General features: G+C 38.2%; 1 protein-coding gene across 17 annotated transcripts in view; it reads left to right on the top strand.

Moving 5' to 3' along the window:
- Positions 1 to 17,904, top strand: part of TNRC6B (trinucleotide repeat containing adaptor 6B) — a 133,671-nt gene that overhangs the window by 78,862 nt on the left and 36,905 nt on the right. For 15 of the 17 annotated variants that reach the window (XM_063322497.1, XM_063322487.1, XM_063322498.1 and 12 more), the window contains 3 exons: positions 8,078 to 8,165; positions 12,260 to 12,281; positions 13,973 to 14,317. In XM_063322497.1, the coding sequence (XP_063178567.1) occupies positions 8,078 to 8,165; positions 12,260 to 12,281; positions 13,973 to 14,317 (455 nt within the window). Of the gene's footprint in view, positions 1 to 1,334; positions 1,358 to 4,299; positions 4,319 to 8,077; positions 8,166 to 12,259; positions 12,282 to 13,972; positions 14,318 to 17,904 lie in introns of those variants that run through there. The other 2 variants (XM_063322492.1, XM_063322496.1) reach the window with 2 other exon arrangements.

The following is a 17,904-nucleotide window of genomic DNA, read 5'->3' on the forward strand; positions in this document are numbered from 1 at the left end:
AAGTATGGGAGAAGACTCGCTCAGTTCTTACATTCCAGAACTTTGGCTCTAGCTCTCTGTTTCCTTAAAACTTTGATTTTTGTCAACTGTGGCTAACATTTGGAAACTTTAGATCATACCCGGAAGTCATTCTTGTAACATATATAAGCGTGTCATGGTTTAACTCCAGCCTGCAAACAGGACCATGCAACCGCTCGCTCACTCCCCTCAGTTGTGATGGGGGAGAGAATCAGAAGAGTAAAAGTGGGGAAAACCTTGTGGTTTAATAAGCAGAGCAAAAGCTGTGCACACAAGCAAAACAAAAGGAGGAATTCATGCACCACTTCCCATCAGCAGGCAGCTGTTGAGCCATCTCCAGGAAAGCAGGGCTCCATCACACCTAATGGTTACTTGGGAAGACAAACACCATCACTCCAAAGGTCTCCCTGCTTTCTCCTTCTTCCCCCAGCTTTATATACAAAGCATGATGTCACATGGCATGGAATACTCCTTTGGACAGTTGGGTTCAGCTGTCCTGGCTGTGTTCCCTCCCAACTTCTTGGGCCACCGCAGCCTACTCACTGGTGGGTCGGTGTGAGGAGCGGAAGAGGCCTTGAGAGCTTAGCAACAACACCACCAGTGCGCTATCACACTGTTTCCCATCCCAAATCCAAAACACAGCACTGTACCAGCTGCTACCAAGGAAGTTAACTCCATCACAGCTGAAACCATGACAGGAGTGCAAGCAAGAAATATGGAATATTAAAAACATTTCAGTTCTTTCTTTACACAATCCAAGGTTTTTCTTATTAACAGGAGACTCTTAAAACTGAAATTGAACCCCTCCACCCCCAAACCAGTTGCTGAAGTGTTGAGAACAAACCTCCTTATTTATGAATGTTTGTTGTTTTATTGTAGGGCTTATACTGTCCAGTTCTTTAAAGTAAACAGCTCTTCATGGTCCAAGTTGTTTTCTTTCTATTATGTGAATCATTGTGTCTGTATATATAGAGAGAATACTCCACAAAGAATTAGTCTATTAACAAGTCTAACAGCAGTCTATAAGGAGGCTTTCTTTAGAAAACCGTACTTTTAGCGAAGTCAGTATGCCGCTGTTTTAAAGTTGGTTATTTTCTCCAGCAGCTTCAAATTACTGATGTTTTTCTGCGATAAAGGCATATCAGTTGTTCCAGATATGCTATTTAAAGTAAGCAAACTTCTTGCTGTGACGCTGTTTTGGTTTTCAGCCAAAGAAAAGAAAAAAGCAGCTTACTCTAACTCCTTGATGAGCAATAATCTTTTGCCTTTTGAAAACACTGCTTTACAGAGCACTTCTAAAACATGCTTTCTAAAGCCTTTTCGTTTAATACATGGCAAGGTCTGTATTTTGTGTGTATAAAATCCACAGCTTGCTCAGGGGAACAGGGATGTGACACGCATTTGTTATTGTCTTACGTGTGTTATACTATGTACCTATATGTTACAAATATGAAAGTTTTAATTTCATGTTCTACTGAAGGGCTGAGTTCTGATATCTTTATTTCACTTCCATTCAAAAGTGTGGGACAATTGTCGTTTTACAAACTGGTCAATTTTAAACTGCATAGTTTATCCCTTATGTCAATATTGCAGTTGTTCATTGGTGCTGTAAACTTAAGTCTTAATTCAAGCGAACAAGTAATTTTCTTTTTTTTTTTTTTCTCCTTGAATTTTTTTATACTCTGGGTCTTCAGGGGCGCTATTCTGAGGGATCAGGGTTTTTTCCTTATAAACATCAGAATTCATTTGGCTGGCCTAAAGTAATTTCATGTTCCAATTTTTGTCAGTTCAGCCTAAAGACTGACTTTCTAAATGGCTGTCCTCTATTTAACCAGCTTTCTATGGCTTACATCTGTCTAGTTTATGCATGCAAGCATTTCTTAACAAGAAAGGTGGCTGTGATGTTGTGCATTTTAACATTATTTTTTTTTAATGAAAGGAATTAAACCCATTTTGAATCTTTTGATCAGCAAGTTCATAACTCTTTACATGGCTTAGTCTAGTGGAAGTAATTTTACCTTTAGGAATTTAGAGTCTGTCAACCCTGGGATTTATACCATGCTGTGTCACATCTTGCTTCTGCTTGATGCTTTGTTTAAATGTGCTGGAGCACGCTTGTGTTTGGACACGCCATACTTCTCTTACGCCGTTGAAATATTGGAGCATGGGATACATTGACTGAAAGGAGAAATAAAACTGTAAAGATACTCCAGTAGCAGTGCGTTTAATTTTACTTCATTTTTAGTCTCTGCCACCCAGCTTCCTGATGCGATTTAAAAGCTTTCATCCACCTTGAGCATTTGAAGCAGTAGACTGCCAGTAGTCTTTGCTGCAGCAAGAAGGGCCTGCATCAGGGTGCAAGAACTCATACGAGAGTTTGTAGTATGCTTTTTGTTCATTGCTCGTGACCCTTAGTTCTAACCAGCTTGTATTTCTTAATGTATTTATATATATCAATACTCTTATACTAGAGGATTGTACCAATAAAGCCTCTGTTACAGTTAGGAGAATTGCACAGGTGCAGGTGACAATGCTTGGGTCACATATGCAGAGTATGGGATAAAGGACTAAATACAGTCCAGAGGGAACATTCTCCTTAATATGTTAGAACAATGTAGGGGTCTGTTTCAAGAGGAAGTATACTCAAGCTTTTACTAGTATTTATTCCTGTGATACAATTTATAGAGTTTTAACTGGATGCTGTGTGGAGAGCTGCAGTTTCATTCAGTTGCAACCAGTTTAACATGTTCCTTTGAAAAGAGAAGATTCCTTGCCGCTTGTGCACGCTACTTCTGGTGTTCATCTGATAATACTTCTAAGTTAATTCCATTTACAAAACCGGGGGAATGGTCCAGGTGAGTTTTTGTGGGTTGAATTTGCTTGCCATACAATCAGCTGAGTTCCAGAGAAGACTCAAGCAAGGGAATGCCAGGGAACAGAGCTTGATGAAGTGAAATAAAGTGGAAGAAAATGAAGCCTACTTCTCCAGTGGCAGCAGCAAGCTGTTTGTGAAATAGCACTGTTGAAGACAGCTTATTTTTCTCCACAAGATTTTTTCCCTGTATAGACTGAGAGGAGTTTTGGCCTTGGAAGCGTACCTGGCCTTGAACTTGTTGTAAAGGTGTTCTGCAATGCGTCTGAGACATCAATGTGTGGTGCTTAATTCTGCTGGTATCTAGCATGTATAATTTATCAAAATACTGCAGAAACTTTCAGAAATACTGAGAAGCTAGATGCTTGTAGTTAGACTTCACTGGAAATTCTTACTTCAAATCTTAACCAAAGTTGGATACCTTACTGTAGATTAAATTTCTAGTTTAGTCCCTGAAGTTTTGAGTCTTTTCGTCTATTTCTAAATGATCAGAAATATATTTGTGGTCTGATATTTTGGATCGCTAGAGGCCTGTCTGTAAGAAAGAGTGAGTTAATAGCTCAAGTGTTGCCTCTAAGTGAGACTGGTCTGTGCATGCACATCATTATCTCACATAAGGTGATGGCCTTTTACCTCTGGCTAGTTAACGGCTGAAGGCTTTAGGGAAAATTTAATGGTTGTTAATGTGTCCTTGTAAGTACATAGATAAAAGCTCGTTCTGTTAAAGTGCTGCTGATCCTACAAGTGTAGTTTTGGAATCCCGCGTATTCTGGAAGAAGATAGGGAAGTCGGCTCACAATTTAGAAGCAGATTTGTAAATCATCCTGTGCCTGTGACAGTGCAGAGAACAGGATGCACCTGTAGAAGTTTACTGTCACTCCTGTGTTGTGTTATAGTGTAACTAAACCAAGTTAATTGTACTGAAAGAAAATAAAGCATTGGGGTCAAGAGGAGGGAAGATGACTCTCAGTACTGGTATCTAGTCCGCATCTTTATGTATGAGGAACTTCCAAACACTGTTACACTGTTGTCCTGTAACCCTGTGGAAGGAACTGCGAGTTGCATATACTGAAGTGCCACTTTGGAGTTTCTAGGAATTTTCATGTCTTCCATTTTACTTATATTTTTTGTGCAATTTTATTTTGAGGGTGACTTTATAGGGTTGTGGGGGTTTTATGTAGACTAATGCTCTGTGTGGTGCTTTATCTCTACCTATCAAAGCGTGTTGCCAGCAGATAGTATGTAATATATAGTACGTCATCTTGTCTCCCAGTTCAGTTTATGATAGCAAGAACTTGGAAGACAACTTCTGTCCTCTCTACCAATGCCTCAAGCCCATACATTGCAAGAATAAGTTTTTTTAAAATGAGAGTTTTCTGGAAAAATGAATATTAGGATTTTGCAGGAAACTAACATTTTCCAAAACTGGTAAATTGTTTTGGGGGAGGCCATACTTATTGGATACCGGTTTTTTCTTTTTTTTTTTTTTTTTTCTTAATGCTGGAATGGCTTTCTGGTTTAATAACTTGGACTTCACAAATATTTCCTATTACCTCTCTAGTTAACTAGCTGAAAAAACTTCCTTTCTCTGAAATGGTTGCCTTTGCCTTAGCCAGAAGAGGCTGTTATAAGAACTTAGATACTACGTACTGAGTGTACTATGCCTGGGTTGGTTTGGCTCATTTTGTTTTTTTATTAAAAAAATAAATTTTGGGTTGCAATCTGTAGTTTATCTTCATTTGTAAGCTGTTAATATGCCTTACTTTAAATACTCAGAATCTCAGAATTGAAGTCTGTAATATGCCTTTTAAATACTTTTTGATAATGTTGATTCTGAGATTTTGTGGGAAATATTAAAGTGCAATTAGGTCCTATTTTTAAGGTCGACACATCCTTTCTTGAAGAAAGCTAGAGTAAAAAGCTGGCTGCTGATTGTTATTTAGCAAACTTCCTTTTCAGGGTTGTGGTGTGTCCGTGTTCCCATTACTATGTGCTGGTAACAAAAACCGGAACCACACCCCATTGTATTACTCTAAATTCACTCGTTTGGAGTAGATGGACTTTCTCCCCATGTTGATCTTGTCAATGTGAGCATCTGGTTGCTGGAATGTACATGAGAGACCCCCCCTCAGTTTCCATGACCAGGCCAGGAAGAATTATCTTATAGCTAATGAGAGGTTAATAGGCAGTGTTGTCTTCTGAATGAGTCGATGAGGTACTTGAAGGCTTTGTTTATGTCAATTTTATCAGAACACTTAACGCTACAAGTTAAGCAAGTTAAGTTTGTGTTTAACAAGCTTCTTGCTTACAACTGAAAAGGGAAGCCATTGATCACAAAACTTCAAACATTAGCAAAATGGATCAAACAGTGAAAGTGGGAAGATGGCAAGTGGGATAGCTTATTGCCATTTTGGGTATTTTCCCCCCTAATTCAATGAACTTTCAACATAGTGATATGTTGTTAGTGTGTCTGTAGCATCGATTCTTGCTCTGTCATTTGGAGAGTATAACTTTGTACTTCCTACACGATTATGAGGTTTCAGTTACACTTTGCCAGGAGCTTTATGGCCTTGTACATGTCATGCAGCCCAAGTGTTCAGATAGGTCCCTTCCACCACAGTAGAATTTAGGTGTGTGCTCACATGAATTGAAGCCTGAACTACTAAGTATTTATTATTGCTATTATTGTAGTTGTTGATGGTGTGCCCAATGGAATATTAAATGCACATCTCTATTGAAAGAGCAGCAGAAGGGGAGGTCATCACGTGAAACAAAGAGCTTCTCTGCAGCCTTAGTACCACAGATATTTGTATACGTCTGAAAACAAGGCAGCAGCAGTAACAGTCTCCCTGTCCTGAACTTACCACAAAGACAGATCACCATAACTAGGTGTTTACTTTCAGGCTATGGATCTTCTGTCCTTGGCTCCTTTTGTCATTAGTGCTACATGTTATTATAAGCCCAAGCTTCAGCTTGGATTGTGAATATGACCTTTTTCTCATTCTTTTCCGTTCCCTGTTCTGCTCACAAAACTAAGGAAGATGCTTTTAAGCAGAAGGCTTTCTGCGTGCCAGGCGGTTACTGGAAGTCATTTTGTATTTTGATACTACCCTTTTTCAGCAGCTCTTTAAAGACAACCCTTAAACGTTTGCCTGCTGCAAGAAAGTTTTTTTTGGAAATTTTTTGGAAGGTTTTTTGCTGGTTACTTGTAACTGGCACTACAGCCCAAAAGGTGCACATTGCTTGACAGTACAAAAGTAGTAAATGTTATTTGAGGTTATAGTAAGCTTGAAAGATGAGGGTGTCGCTGGAGAGCTTTTTCATATTGCTTGCAATCTGTGGCTCAAAGAAAACAGAAAATTTTGTCCTGATGTCATGACAGAGAATGTGAAGTATACTTCTTCTATATTCTTTTATATATATATATATATATATATATATATATATATATATACACACAAAGTATATATACGAATGCTTCACATCTTGCGCTCTTAGTAAAACTGAAGAACCTGCAGGGCTTTTCCTTGCCAGAGTTTGGGGCTGGGAAGTGTGCTTTGACGTTCTATAGAGAACAGAAAAGAGCGAAAACTGATCTGGTTTAAGAAATACCAGATGGAGTGCATAAGACGATGTTCTGTATGATGCGAAATGCTCGCCTCAAACTTTGTTAAATGCAGACTGAACTTGCCGTTATGTATGAATTGCATCTGGTAGTAACCTCAAAATGTTGTTACTAAGGACTCATCTTGCTCTTATCCATCTTCTCCATCCATGAAGGAGAAGAGCCTAATTTTAGGAAACCAGGAAGACATTTTATTACTGTCCATAGAACCTTTTCTCTTTAAGAAAGTTCTTTGAAGTCCTCAATCAGGAAGCTGTTAACACATAACATCTCAAAAATATTTTTGTAGGCAGTGATTAGCAGTGTAAGTGTCTCTTTTTACACTGGTTTGGCAGTACCTAATGAAAATGCAAACAAAAATATTACCTATACCATAGAAGTGCAATGGAAGGAAAAGTCTGAGTGATATAACAGTAAGGCCAACTCAACTCTAAGCTTTTTAAACTGTGGTCAAAAAAAGAGCTTTGATTTGTGCATAAATGTAAGAAATAGTTCAGTACTGTTATAAATCCAGCTTTGTTTATAAAGCTGTTCTGTTTTTTTTTTTTTATAAAATCTTCTGAAAGATCAAGGGTTATACTTATTCAAGTTGTTTCCCATTTGTAAAGTACACGTCTGGTCTCTGATCCTCCCCCTCATCAGTCAGATCAATCTTTTTACATTAATTGTCTTTGCCTTAATCTTTCCCTATAAAAATAAGTTACTTCAAGTGAGCTGAAAACTTGGTCTTAAATTTACTTTTAAGGTGAAGACAATTGGTTAATGAAAATGTGATTCACCATAGAAACAGCTCAGCCAATAGCATATATGCAGTAAATTAACCATTTTCTGGTACTTTCATATTTGATACAAAACATAGCAACAAGATGATAGCTTGACAACAATAGGAGCTGCGCATATTTTTCTCTCTTTTTTGAAATAATGTTCTTGTGGAAAAAATAGATTCCCTGGAAAGTAATTTATATTACAAGTTTCATCACAAAAATTCTGTGGGTGGGTACAATAGGCTAGAAATTAAATTAGTGATTTGTATAATAAATGCTGGTTTTGATTTGATGTGACACTTCTAGTCTCTTACAAGTGACATAGCTACAGGCAATAGAATAATCTCTTCCCCTTGTGAAGATAAATGTTGTATCAGACCAAACCATCTTATATTAAATTACAACTTCCCTTTTTTTTACCATATGAAAAGATTCATCAAAATTTTCATTAAATAATAGCACAACCCAATTAAAAGGATACTTTGGCTAAAACGACTTGAAGATATTTTCTAATATATTGCATGTAGTTCATTTATATAGGGTGCTACATAAGAGGCCTAATCCGAATAAAGGAATTTTCCTTTATGCAGCAAGTGGTGTGATTGTGGCCACACTGAGATAGAAGGTGCTTTTCATATATCAATTAGACTGAAACCCTCAAATGCAAACAAAGTATGATGATAAGAGGGATCTAGTATCTTGACTTGCTTTCTTGGTGGGGCGAGAGGGATATAGTATGCGTGGCTCTTCTTATACAACTTCATTGTGCTCACACCATTGTTTTTCATGTTTTGGCAGAGAGAAGGAGCAAGAAAGGGAAGAACAGTTAATGGAAGACAAGAAAAGGAAGAAAGAGGATAAGAAAAAGAAGGAATCTGCTCAGAAGGTAGGTTATGGTATTTGAGTTCTTTTATCCAGCTGGAACATAGATAGTATTGGGGGTAGTAAGATGTTAAATTGTTTGTATTTGAGCTTAAAAACTTGTTTAGAGTGATGCTTTGTTAAAGAGTATTTTTTGCGTCATTTTTCTGGAACTAAAGTGTTTAACTGTGATATTTCTTCTTAGTGTGTCATGTGAAGTAAAAGGAGTTTTTTTTGATATAAAATATTAAACTTAAGTTATCGAATATGGGCTGTCTTGATCTGTGCAACTCCTGCTGTTTTGAGGTGTTTGGGGACAGAAATGCTGCTGGGGAAATTCTTGCAGTAAAATTGACTAAGTGTTTTCTAGAGCAAGAAGATACTTTTTTTTTTTAATCTTTTTTTTTAGTAAGTCCTAAAGGTACTTCATATGAAATATTTACTACTGAAGGTTCTCTTTATTTTTTAATTAAGTATTGCTTAGGTTTTACATTTTCTGTAGCTAATATCACTTTTGCTGAAGTGTATCAGCTTGAGTCTTAGCTGTGGAGAATTGGTAAGTCACTGAAAATTGTTGTTGCTCAGAAAATGGGTTTGAACACTTGATGTATTGGAATCTAGTAGATTGTTCTAGGAGTTAACTTGACATATGAACTTGAGTCTTCTGCAGCTTTATCCATGCATTTTATTGGTAAAGTCCTTTCTGCCTAGTTCTGGGTTTCCCAGTACAAGAGAGACGTAACCATCCTGGAGTGAGTCCAGCAGAAGGCCCCTAAGATGATTAAGCGACTGGAGTGTCTGACAAATGAGGAGAGGCTGAGAGAGCTAGGACTGTTCAGCCTAGAGAAGAAAAGGCTCAGAGGGATCTTATCAATCAATGTATATAAATACCTTGTGGGAGGGAGTAAAGAAGATGGAGGTGGACTCTTCTCAGTGATGCCCAGTGACAAGGCACAAAGCATTGTGTGTGAGTTGAAATACAGGAAATTCCACTTAATCATAAAAAGACTTTTTTTTGCGCATATGTGTGACCAGGCCACCGCTAGAACAGGTTTCCCAGAGAGGATGTGGTGTCTCTATCTTCGGAGATGCTCAAAACCAAGTTCAATGTGTCTTGTGCAGTCGGTTTTTGATGACTTTGCTTTGAGTTGGGGAGACCCTGGGGATGAGTGGGAAACAGAGCCTGGGAACTGTGGACTAGATCTCCAGAAGCTGTCCCTTCCTATCACAATGATTATGTGAAATTGAGAGCAGAAGGCTTTACTTTCTTTCAGTATTCTGTGTTTTTCAGTTGGTTCAGTAACAGCAGATCCGATGAAAGATAAGATGTAACTCTTTGTTAGTTTCTGTAGGTTTCTGCTGTGAATGGCCAGCAGCAATTTCAGTTGAATTTCAGCTTATCTGGGTTCTTTTCAGAATCATAGAATCATTTAGGTTGAAAAAAACCCTGTAAGATCATCAAGTCCAAACGCATGCCTAATGCTGCCAAGTCCACCACTAAACCATGTCCCTCAGTGCCACATCTACCCATCTTTTAAATACTTCCAGGGATGGTGACTACCACTTCCCTGGGCAGCCTGTTCCAATACTTGATAACCCTTTCGGTGAAGAAACTTTTCCTAATAGCCAATCTAAACTTCCCCTGGTGCAACTTGAGGCCGTTTCCTATTTTCCTAAAAATCTGGCTTTTTCACCAGTTTGAGTCTATCAGTTTAAATTATGGGTGGATAAACTGGTGTGTTTCGGTTGTCTTTATCCAGCCATTGTGTTGATACATCCCCAATAGTACTGCAAAAGATCAGTAGCTACAGAATGTTTCTTCGGTGTCTCTTTGCCTCAGTGTTGCTGCTGTTTTAGTGTTCAAGTAGGAACCAGGAGAAGCAGACCCTGGTAAATAAAGACTAGCAACTTGAGGATTATATGCTGATATTCAATGATACGAGAGAAACTTGAAAAGATTGTACTGATCATCTTGATAACAGTGCTGTGTTTACTGAGGAATCGGTGCTTTGAATACAAAGGAGATTTGCCAGCTTTCCTGTGTGGTCCCTCACCTACTAAGTTATTCAGTATGATTGAATGTTATGATATTTTGCCAAAATCTTGGGAAGGGTAAACACTAAAGTTAATCTCCTAGAGACCAAACTTAACAGTAATACTTAAAGATATCTAGGAGTAGCAAAGCAGGGAACTGAATGTAGAGAACATAAACGTGCGCATTTGTTCTTAGTAACTGGTGGTGTTCACCAAATAAGCAGTAATGATTTGGGGGTACCTTTTTCAGACAGAGTTTGTATAACATGAAACAATTTTTTCTGTCTGGATCTTCTGAAACTTAAAAAATTAAAAAAAAAAAAAAATATCACTTCCAACGGAGGTTATGCAAGCAAATTTACAGACTAAATTCCTGTGGTTGGTGACCCAGGGGCTGTTTGGAGGCTTGTTGGAAGGCTGAGTTTGACTCCTCCTTCCCATTCACTACAGCTGCTCCTGCCCTGCTGATGCTTATAGGCTGCCCACAGAGAGATGATAGCTGTAAATCTGAGATTGTCATATTTTCTCAGCTTTTGATTCCTAGACCTGAAAAAAAATAATAAAAATCACAAAACGGGATCATTTTGACTAGGAGAGAAGCAGTGTAGGCAGAAGTAATTCTTTTTTCCTAAAGCAAACTGTGGTTATCATGTAGAATTCTTTAAAGATTTGATAAAATGGGGTCTTCCAAGTAGGCAAGTTACTCATTTACTGAGCGCGTTTACTGTTGACCATAGTAAACCAATCAGCACTACCAGATTGGATTCAGGAATAAATTTTTTCCCCTCTTCCTTTTCCTTTAGTAGTGAAGCATCAGAGTCACTTAAGTGCTTAACAGAATTTTTAATTGTGTTACAGAAGATAATTTGATGCACCTGAGTTTTTTTATAAGTGAAGTGAAAGTTGATGTCTGGCTTGATACAGACTCAGTTTGGGGTGCATTTTTAGTGTGTTGGAGACTTCTGGATTACATAATTCTGTGAAGTTACGATGCTTAAGATTTTTTTTTTATTATAGTGAATGTTCTACTTTGCATATTGCAGTGTTCATCTCTGCAAAGTAAGTGATGCCATAGCAATTCAATACAGTTTATCTTTTTATTCTTTACCATACAAAGGAGTTCTGGCTTGGTTGGTTTAAACAGTAAACTGCTTTTTACTTGTGCGTTCATTATTCTATACTATCACTGTGTGCTTTCCAGAATTATGGACTAGTTCAGCAATTTCTTTTAAGAATAGGTGTCATCGAACCTGACACATGATGATCTTTAGGATTTTTCCATTATTGTGTAGTGGACCTCATGATCGACAGGTTCAAAACATGCTACAATACACGATTCCAGAGAATATACCAGTGGTATGTTTGTCTCTACTGTAGCTTGAAAGCTGCGATGCTGAAAGAATGTAGAAGTACAGCAAAACCACATATTGAGTATGTTGGCCAGCATGATGGCGCTCCCCAGTAATCAAGTTCTTACTGTGTTCAAGAGATTTTGAAGTCTGGTGCTTTATAGATATTTCTGGTAGTTTTTGTAATTGTGGCAATGAATCCAGTAAGGTTTAGGATTTCTTCTCCGTGGAGGAGATGTCATGGGAAGATGGCAGAGAGACAGGCTGCTACTTTCACCTGTGGTTACTCCTGTGGGAATTCCAGTGGTAGCCCAAACAGTCTGCTATAAGGATATTCTCACAGAAAGAAGTTTTTGTTACACTTTGACTGTAATACTTCACCTTCAAAATCTGGAAGAACTGTGGTGCGATGGCACATGTTTATTTGTGCTTTAGAAGTCCATGTTTGGGATGAGGAGGGGAGTGTCTAAAAATCATAATTAGTGAACTAATTTCTGTTTCTGCCAGAGACTTTTGCATCAGGCAAATATATTACAGGAGCTGTAGTATTTTTGAAAACTTTGTATACATGACTAGGAATACCGCTTAGACTTGTAGTTCATCAGATGGTTATTTTCATGCAACAACAATTACTGTTCTTGTGCTAATAAATTAAGGTTGTGATTTAGCACAGCCTGTTCAATGTTTGTTTTGAGGTTCTTAAAACTCTATTTACATTCTTGCTCTTAATTTGCAGGTCACAGATCAAAAAACCAAAGGTAAGAATCTTTGATCCTAAAGAGTATTTGTTATTGACTTGAGCAAAGACTCGGATCTTGATTAAAACTGTTGGAAAAGGAAGGGGAATTATGAATCAAGATGAAATGCTGAAGATGTGTATTCAGGAGAAATAAAAGCTGAGGTGATTAAAATGGAGAACCTAAAGCTATCCCTGTTGTCAGCATCAAAATACTTGAAGAGGGAATGAGGAATGTGCATAAAATAGGTTAGTTGAAATACTTAGTTTTCAGTTTTGCAAAGGTTTTGGACACCTAACCAAAAACTGAAACCACCTCTATAAATGGAATGGAAGTCGGGAAAAGTACTGCTTATGGTGAGGTACCAAAATGAGTGAAAATGACTTGTTTTTGGGAACTTAAGAGAGGTTCAGGCACCTAAAAGTCCAACGGATAAGGTAGAACTGATGAGTGAGCATCTTGAAAGTTAAGCTTATTTAGCTGATCTGAAAATATATATAATCTTTATTTTTTTGTGTCAGTTTTGTAAAAATTATGTGGGGAATTGCCATTACTCACAGCAGAGAACTAAGATAACAACTTGGTTTTACAGCTGACGTTATCTTTTTTGGGGGGTTGGGGCAGTGAAGCCTATGTAGAGAAATCAGAAAACCTTTAACAAAATAAAATGTGGGGAATAACGCATTCATGTTGCCAAAGAGAGACTCACTTGAGTGTCTTGAGCTCATGTTTGTAAGAGGAAAAGTTTTACTGATTATGTTCACTTTGCTGGGGAGGAGTTTCTGAAGAACCTTTTTTTGTATTAATTTTCAACAAAGACTAGAGTAGATGTATTAAATTTTCCATGCCTTTGGAGTCTGATGTTGTAGCAATTATGCCTTCTAGGTGCCTGGCTGGGAATGTCTTTTACTCTGTTTCAAAAAAGCACAGGGAGAATGTGAATAAGGGGTCACAAGTCTAGGGTCTCTTAAGCAAATTTTATGATGGTGTTAGTTCCTCAAGGATTTGTTCATGGTTTTGCTCTTCTCCAATGCGTAATAGCCCTCAGAAGCAGCTTGTCCTTGCTTATAGGGGCACCTGGTGACCAGCTGGGAAACTTAAGGCGAGCCCAAAACAAACGTTGTATGTAGGACTGCCTTTTGGGTGAGAGTCAACTGTTACTGCCTTACTTAAGAGCAGTACAGAGAACTCAAATTTGTTAATTCTGAATCCAAGAGAAGGGTTGGGGTTTTTTCCCCTCTTCTTGTTTGTTTTGGCAGTGGCCGTGTAGCTGAGTTAAGCAGGTGCAAACTTGGGGTCTGATTTCAGATCTCCCGTAAGGATGATGCATAACTATCCAAAAACCAGTTGGAGATCAGGGAACAGAGCAGGGGAGTGGGACCCAGTTATATTTGACTACTCATATTTTAAAATGAGTCATTACCTAAGGTGGTATGGTGGTATTCTCTGCCAGCTTTACATTCCCAAGAAATTTGGGGCTTAGAGCGAAATACTTGCTGAGGGCAGAGTTTCATCCTGGGGTACAGGTTGCACGTAGAAACAAGAGGTTTGCCGCTACTGCTTATTTCTGCTTCTTTAGTTAAATTGTTCTTCAATAAAGTTGCACAGTATTTCAGAGAAGAATGAAATTATAAAAGAGTAGCAGTGAGATCTTGTAGCTAACACAGGTTTAAGTGGAAAAATTTCTGATTTTCATTCTTCCTGTTTTTCAGTGCCCGAAGTGACGAAACCAAGTTTAAGCCAACCAGTGGCTGCCAGCCCAATTGGCAACTCTCCATCGCCACCAGTCAATGGTGGCAACAATGCCAAAAGGGTGGCAGTGCCGAACGGACAACCGCCAAGCGCCGCCCGCTACATGCCTCGGGAGGTGCCGCCGCGATTCCGTTGCCAGCAGGACCACAAAGTGTTACTGAAACGTGGGCAGCCCCCTCCGCCATCCTGTATGCTCCTTGGGGGTGGAGCAGGGCCTCCTCCCCCAACAGCACCAGGAGCAAACCCAAACAACGCACAACCAGTGACAGGAGCACTGCTGCAGAGCGACAGTGGGACTGCAACAGGCAAGTAATAATAATAATAGTAAATGAACATGTGTGCGCATGGCAGAAAAGGGATCACTAAAATTTTGTATAAGCATGTTATTATATAATAAAACTCAGATTGCTTTTGGAGAGCTTACTTCTACTACTTTAGTGTATAGACTTTTCTTCTGCTGTTAGCGGCAATGGATGCGATTTTTTACATTTTTTTAAAATTTTTTTTGGGTGGTTTGAATCAGATGCTGTAAGGTTCTTAAGACTGCGAGCAAGGTAAACACAATGCATGCATAAACGACATTTTATAGTTGTCATTAAGTAGTTCTTAATAGCTCTTTAGGTTTCTTTGACATGAATTTCCTCTCTTGTCACTTTATTATATGATCCGATAAAACAGACATGTAGATACTAGCTCTGTAAATGGCAGGTGTCTGTTGTTTCTCATCTGGATGATCTTTTGCTCCTGACTTTTTTTTTTAGTAGTAATCTTGGTTTTAGGTAAGCTTTTTTTTTTTTTTATAAAAATGGTGACTGTCCTGTGTTTGCTTTCCTGTTCACTTTGAATTCCAGAAGATAAATTGATTTTATGATTAAGTGTTTTATGAGCATCGGGAAATTATGACTGCTCCTGAATTTTTTAGACCCTTGGGGAATTGGAGTAACTGTAATATTTCCTTCTTAAGTTAGGGTTGTAGAAGAAACAAAATTCCACTCAAGACATCTGTCTTCTAAAGAAAAACTTGGGTGATCTGAGAAGTCAAGGACAACTTCAGTTCTAACAATAAGGGTGTTTAAAAAAGAAATAATAAATGTTAAAAGTCAAAAGACTAAAATAACGATACCTATGTTATTATCTATGTCTGAGTTTGCGTTTGAAAACTATGCCAGATTAATGGAATGGGGTTTTGTACCACAGTCTTGGAGAGCATAAACCTTTTACAGTTCTCCAAGGTTCAGAAGAAAAAAAACAGAGGTAACTTGGAACTCCAGAATCAAGTAAGCTAGGTGGGATGTATGTCTTTATTAAAAAGGATTCTGGGAAAATGAATAATTCCATTTGTTTTCTGGTTTCGGTACCTGAATTCCTTTGTAGCAAATCCCTCTTTGACAGATTATTTATCTTGTTGCCTTTCATGTTCCCTATTTCATAAGGGTGGGGGAGTGAATTTCAAACTACAATGGTAATGTTTTAGCTAATCAGTTTAAAAACTGAGCTCTTAGAGATGACTGATTTTGATAAAACACCTAAAAGATGAAAGAAGGATCACCAAAAAGAAGAAAGATAAAGAAGGAAAAAAACCCACCCCGAAATTTTTCAGCTATGTATAAAATCCTAGCGTTACATCAGCACTAGTATACAGTGCTTCACTTCACAGTGATCATAGTAGACCGACAAAGTAGACTATGACAAAGGAGAATTTGTGGTCGTGAAGCATTCTAAAAGTTTTCAAAATTTCCTATGAACAGCATTTTTTTTTCTCTATTTACTATATGATTTACTGTATGAGGACCATTTTGAAGTTTAGAGGCTCCTTAAGTTCTGTGTAATTAATTTGACACCTAATGTTTGTTTTTTCTGAGACTGAAATTTGATTTTATTAATTCTCATATTTTTACATTTAGTTTAATGGTGCATTAACAACTACGATGTTATGTAGTTATATCTTGACTGTGGCAACTTTTTGTGCCAATGGCTAGTTGCTTTATCCTGATGTAAGTCAGGAGTGTTGCCAAGAAAGATATGGATCCTTCAGACCTGCCTCACCCCATCCAGATTTCTGCACCATAATACTCTTAACTGGGCTGGGGACCTGACTTGATTAAAATTAACCCAGGTTGGGTTTTTTTTAAAGCCTATTTCAGTCTGGGTGATTTACCACTTCAGCTCACTCTCCGAGTATCAGTGGGAACATACATGCTAACATGTGAGAGTAGGTGTGCCAGAGGAATGGGAATGAGCAGCTGGGCAAGAGACGGGCTGGGGCTGTCACTTAAGGTGCTCCATCAAAGCGCTTATGGAAGTACGGTGTTGCTCTCTGTCTCCCACGTCATTAGTCCCATCTGAGATCCTGGCTGTTTACAAATTGGATTTCTGATTGGGCCCGATTCTGTCAGGTACTTATGCACTGATACTGTGACTAGTTCATCCCATGTGAAGACAACAGCAGGTTCCCAAAGGGGAACATAATACAGCATAGCTGCTCCTTCACATTGTTATATTCCTCAGATAGCTATAAATGGTGTTGATGAGGCTTGAATACAAAAATTCAATACGTAATTCTTCTTTACATGGATCTTTTTCAACCAGAATTGAAATGCTTCTGTAAGATGCAAAACCCTAATTCCCTGAAAGATGACACAAAATTTACTATTGTCTCGTAGCAATAGGGGGGCTTGGAGTGGAGGGTGGTGTGTCGTTCTTCTGATACCAATGATATTCAGGATATGCAAGACAATTTTGGAAAACAAAGCTTAAATTTTATTGGTGAAAGTCTTTCAATAGTTATAATACCTTCTGACAGTCACCACCATCTCTCACAGCAAAACTGCATCTTCATTCCAGGACTCCATTTCAATCCTTTCACTTATTTCAGTTCCATACTTTCATCCTTAAGAGTAGTTATTTGCTAGTAACTTTTTTAATTTAAGTCAGATCAGAAACTTGTTTATCTTCAGCATGTTTGTTATTAAGGAAGAGTCTGTTAAGAGCTAGGAGTCCTTACCCGTTATCTTAAAAAAAAAACATAAATTGCCAAAAACTAGTTGCCACTGTCAAATATAGCAAGAGGAGGCCTGTTTTATAAAACAGTCCATTAAATTGTGTCCTAGTATGCTATGTTAGCAAGCATCCCAATCTTAAGACTTTTAGAATGTCTTCACAGAAATGAAATGTGAAATGCTCCGTTAAACTCACCTGTGTAAACATCTTGCTAAGCGCATAGCTGCCTTTGCATCATTCATTTGCTGAATCATGACCTTGCAGTCTTTTGAACTTATCTTTGGCTGTCCTGCTTAAGCTATTCCTGTGATTGGTCTAATCAGAAAGTTTTTAAATTGGGAAAAGAAAAAAAAAAGTTACTCGGTGTACTAAAAAGATAGCCAGATATAAATATCAGTAGAGTGTCACACTTCCTTGCTATTGTTAATTTTGCACTTCACATTAAGGCAACAGAAGGAACAGAATGTGCATGGGAACTGCTTGGTCTTTTGGATCTTGGTGGCTAGGGTTTAGTGGATGAAGACAAACTTTTGTTCATCAGTATACAAAGCTAACCTTGCTGTGAAGGTCTGGATCTTTACTGCCGACCCTCAATGAAGGGGGATATGGGAGGCATTCAGTGATTCAGTGGATGGTCACTGGTTAAGCTAATGAACTGGAAGCCTGAGATAGGCACTGAAAGCCGATCTGTTCCATCTTCTATTAAAAGTATTAGCAACCAGAAATTGTGGGTTTCACTTTTGAATGTATAACATAGGAACTTGGTGGGGGCGGGCGGGACAGGAATCCACCTTCTTAAGGTCACTATGCCATATTTTCATGGAAGCTGTCATATGAGCCAGTATTGGTAGTAATAATATATATTCGGCTATGAATACTGATGCAGGTGTTA

The sequence above is a fragment of the Chroicocephalus ridibundus genome, chromosome 1, assembly GCF_963924245.1.
Source record: "Chroicocephalus ridibundus chromosome 1, bChrRid1.1, whole genome shotgun sequence".
In the NCBI taxonomy this organism is placed as follows: domain Eukaryota; kingdom Metazoa; phylum Chordata; class Aves; order Charadriiformes; family Laridae; genus Chroicocephalus; species Chroicocephalus ridibundus.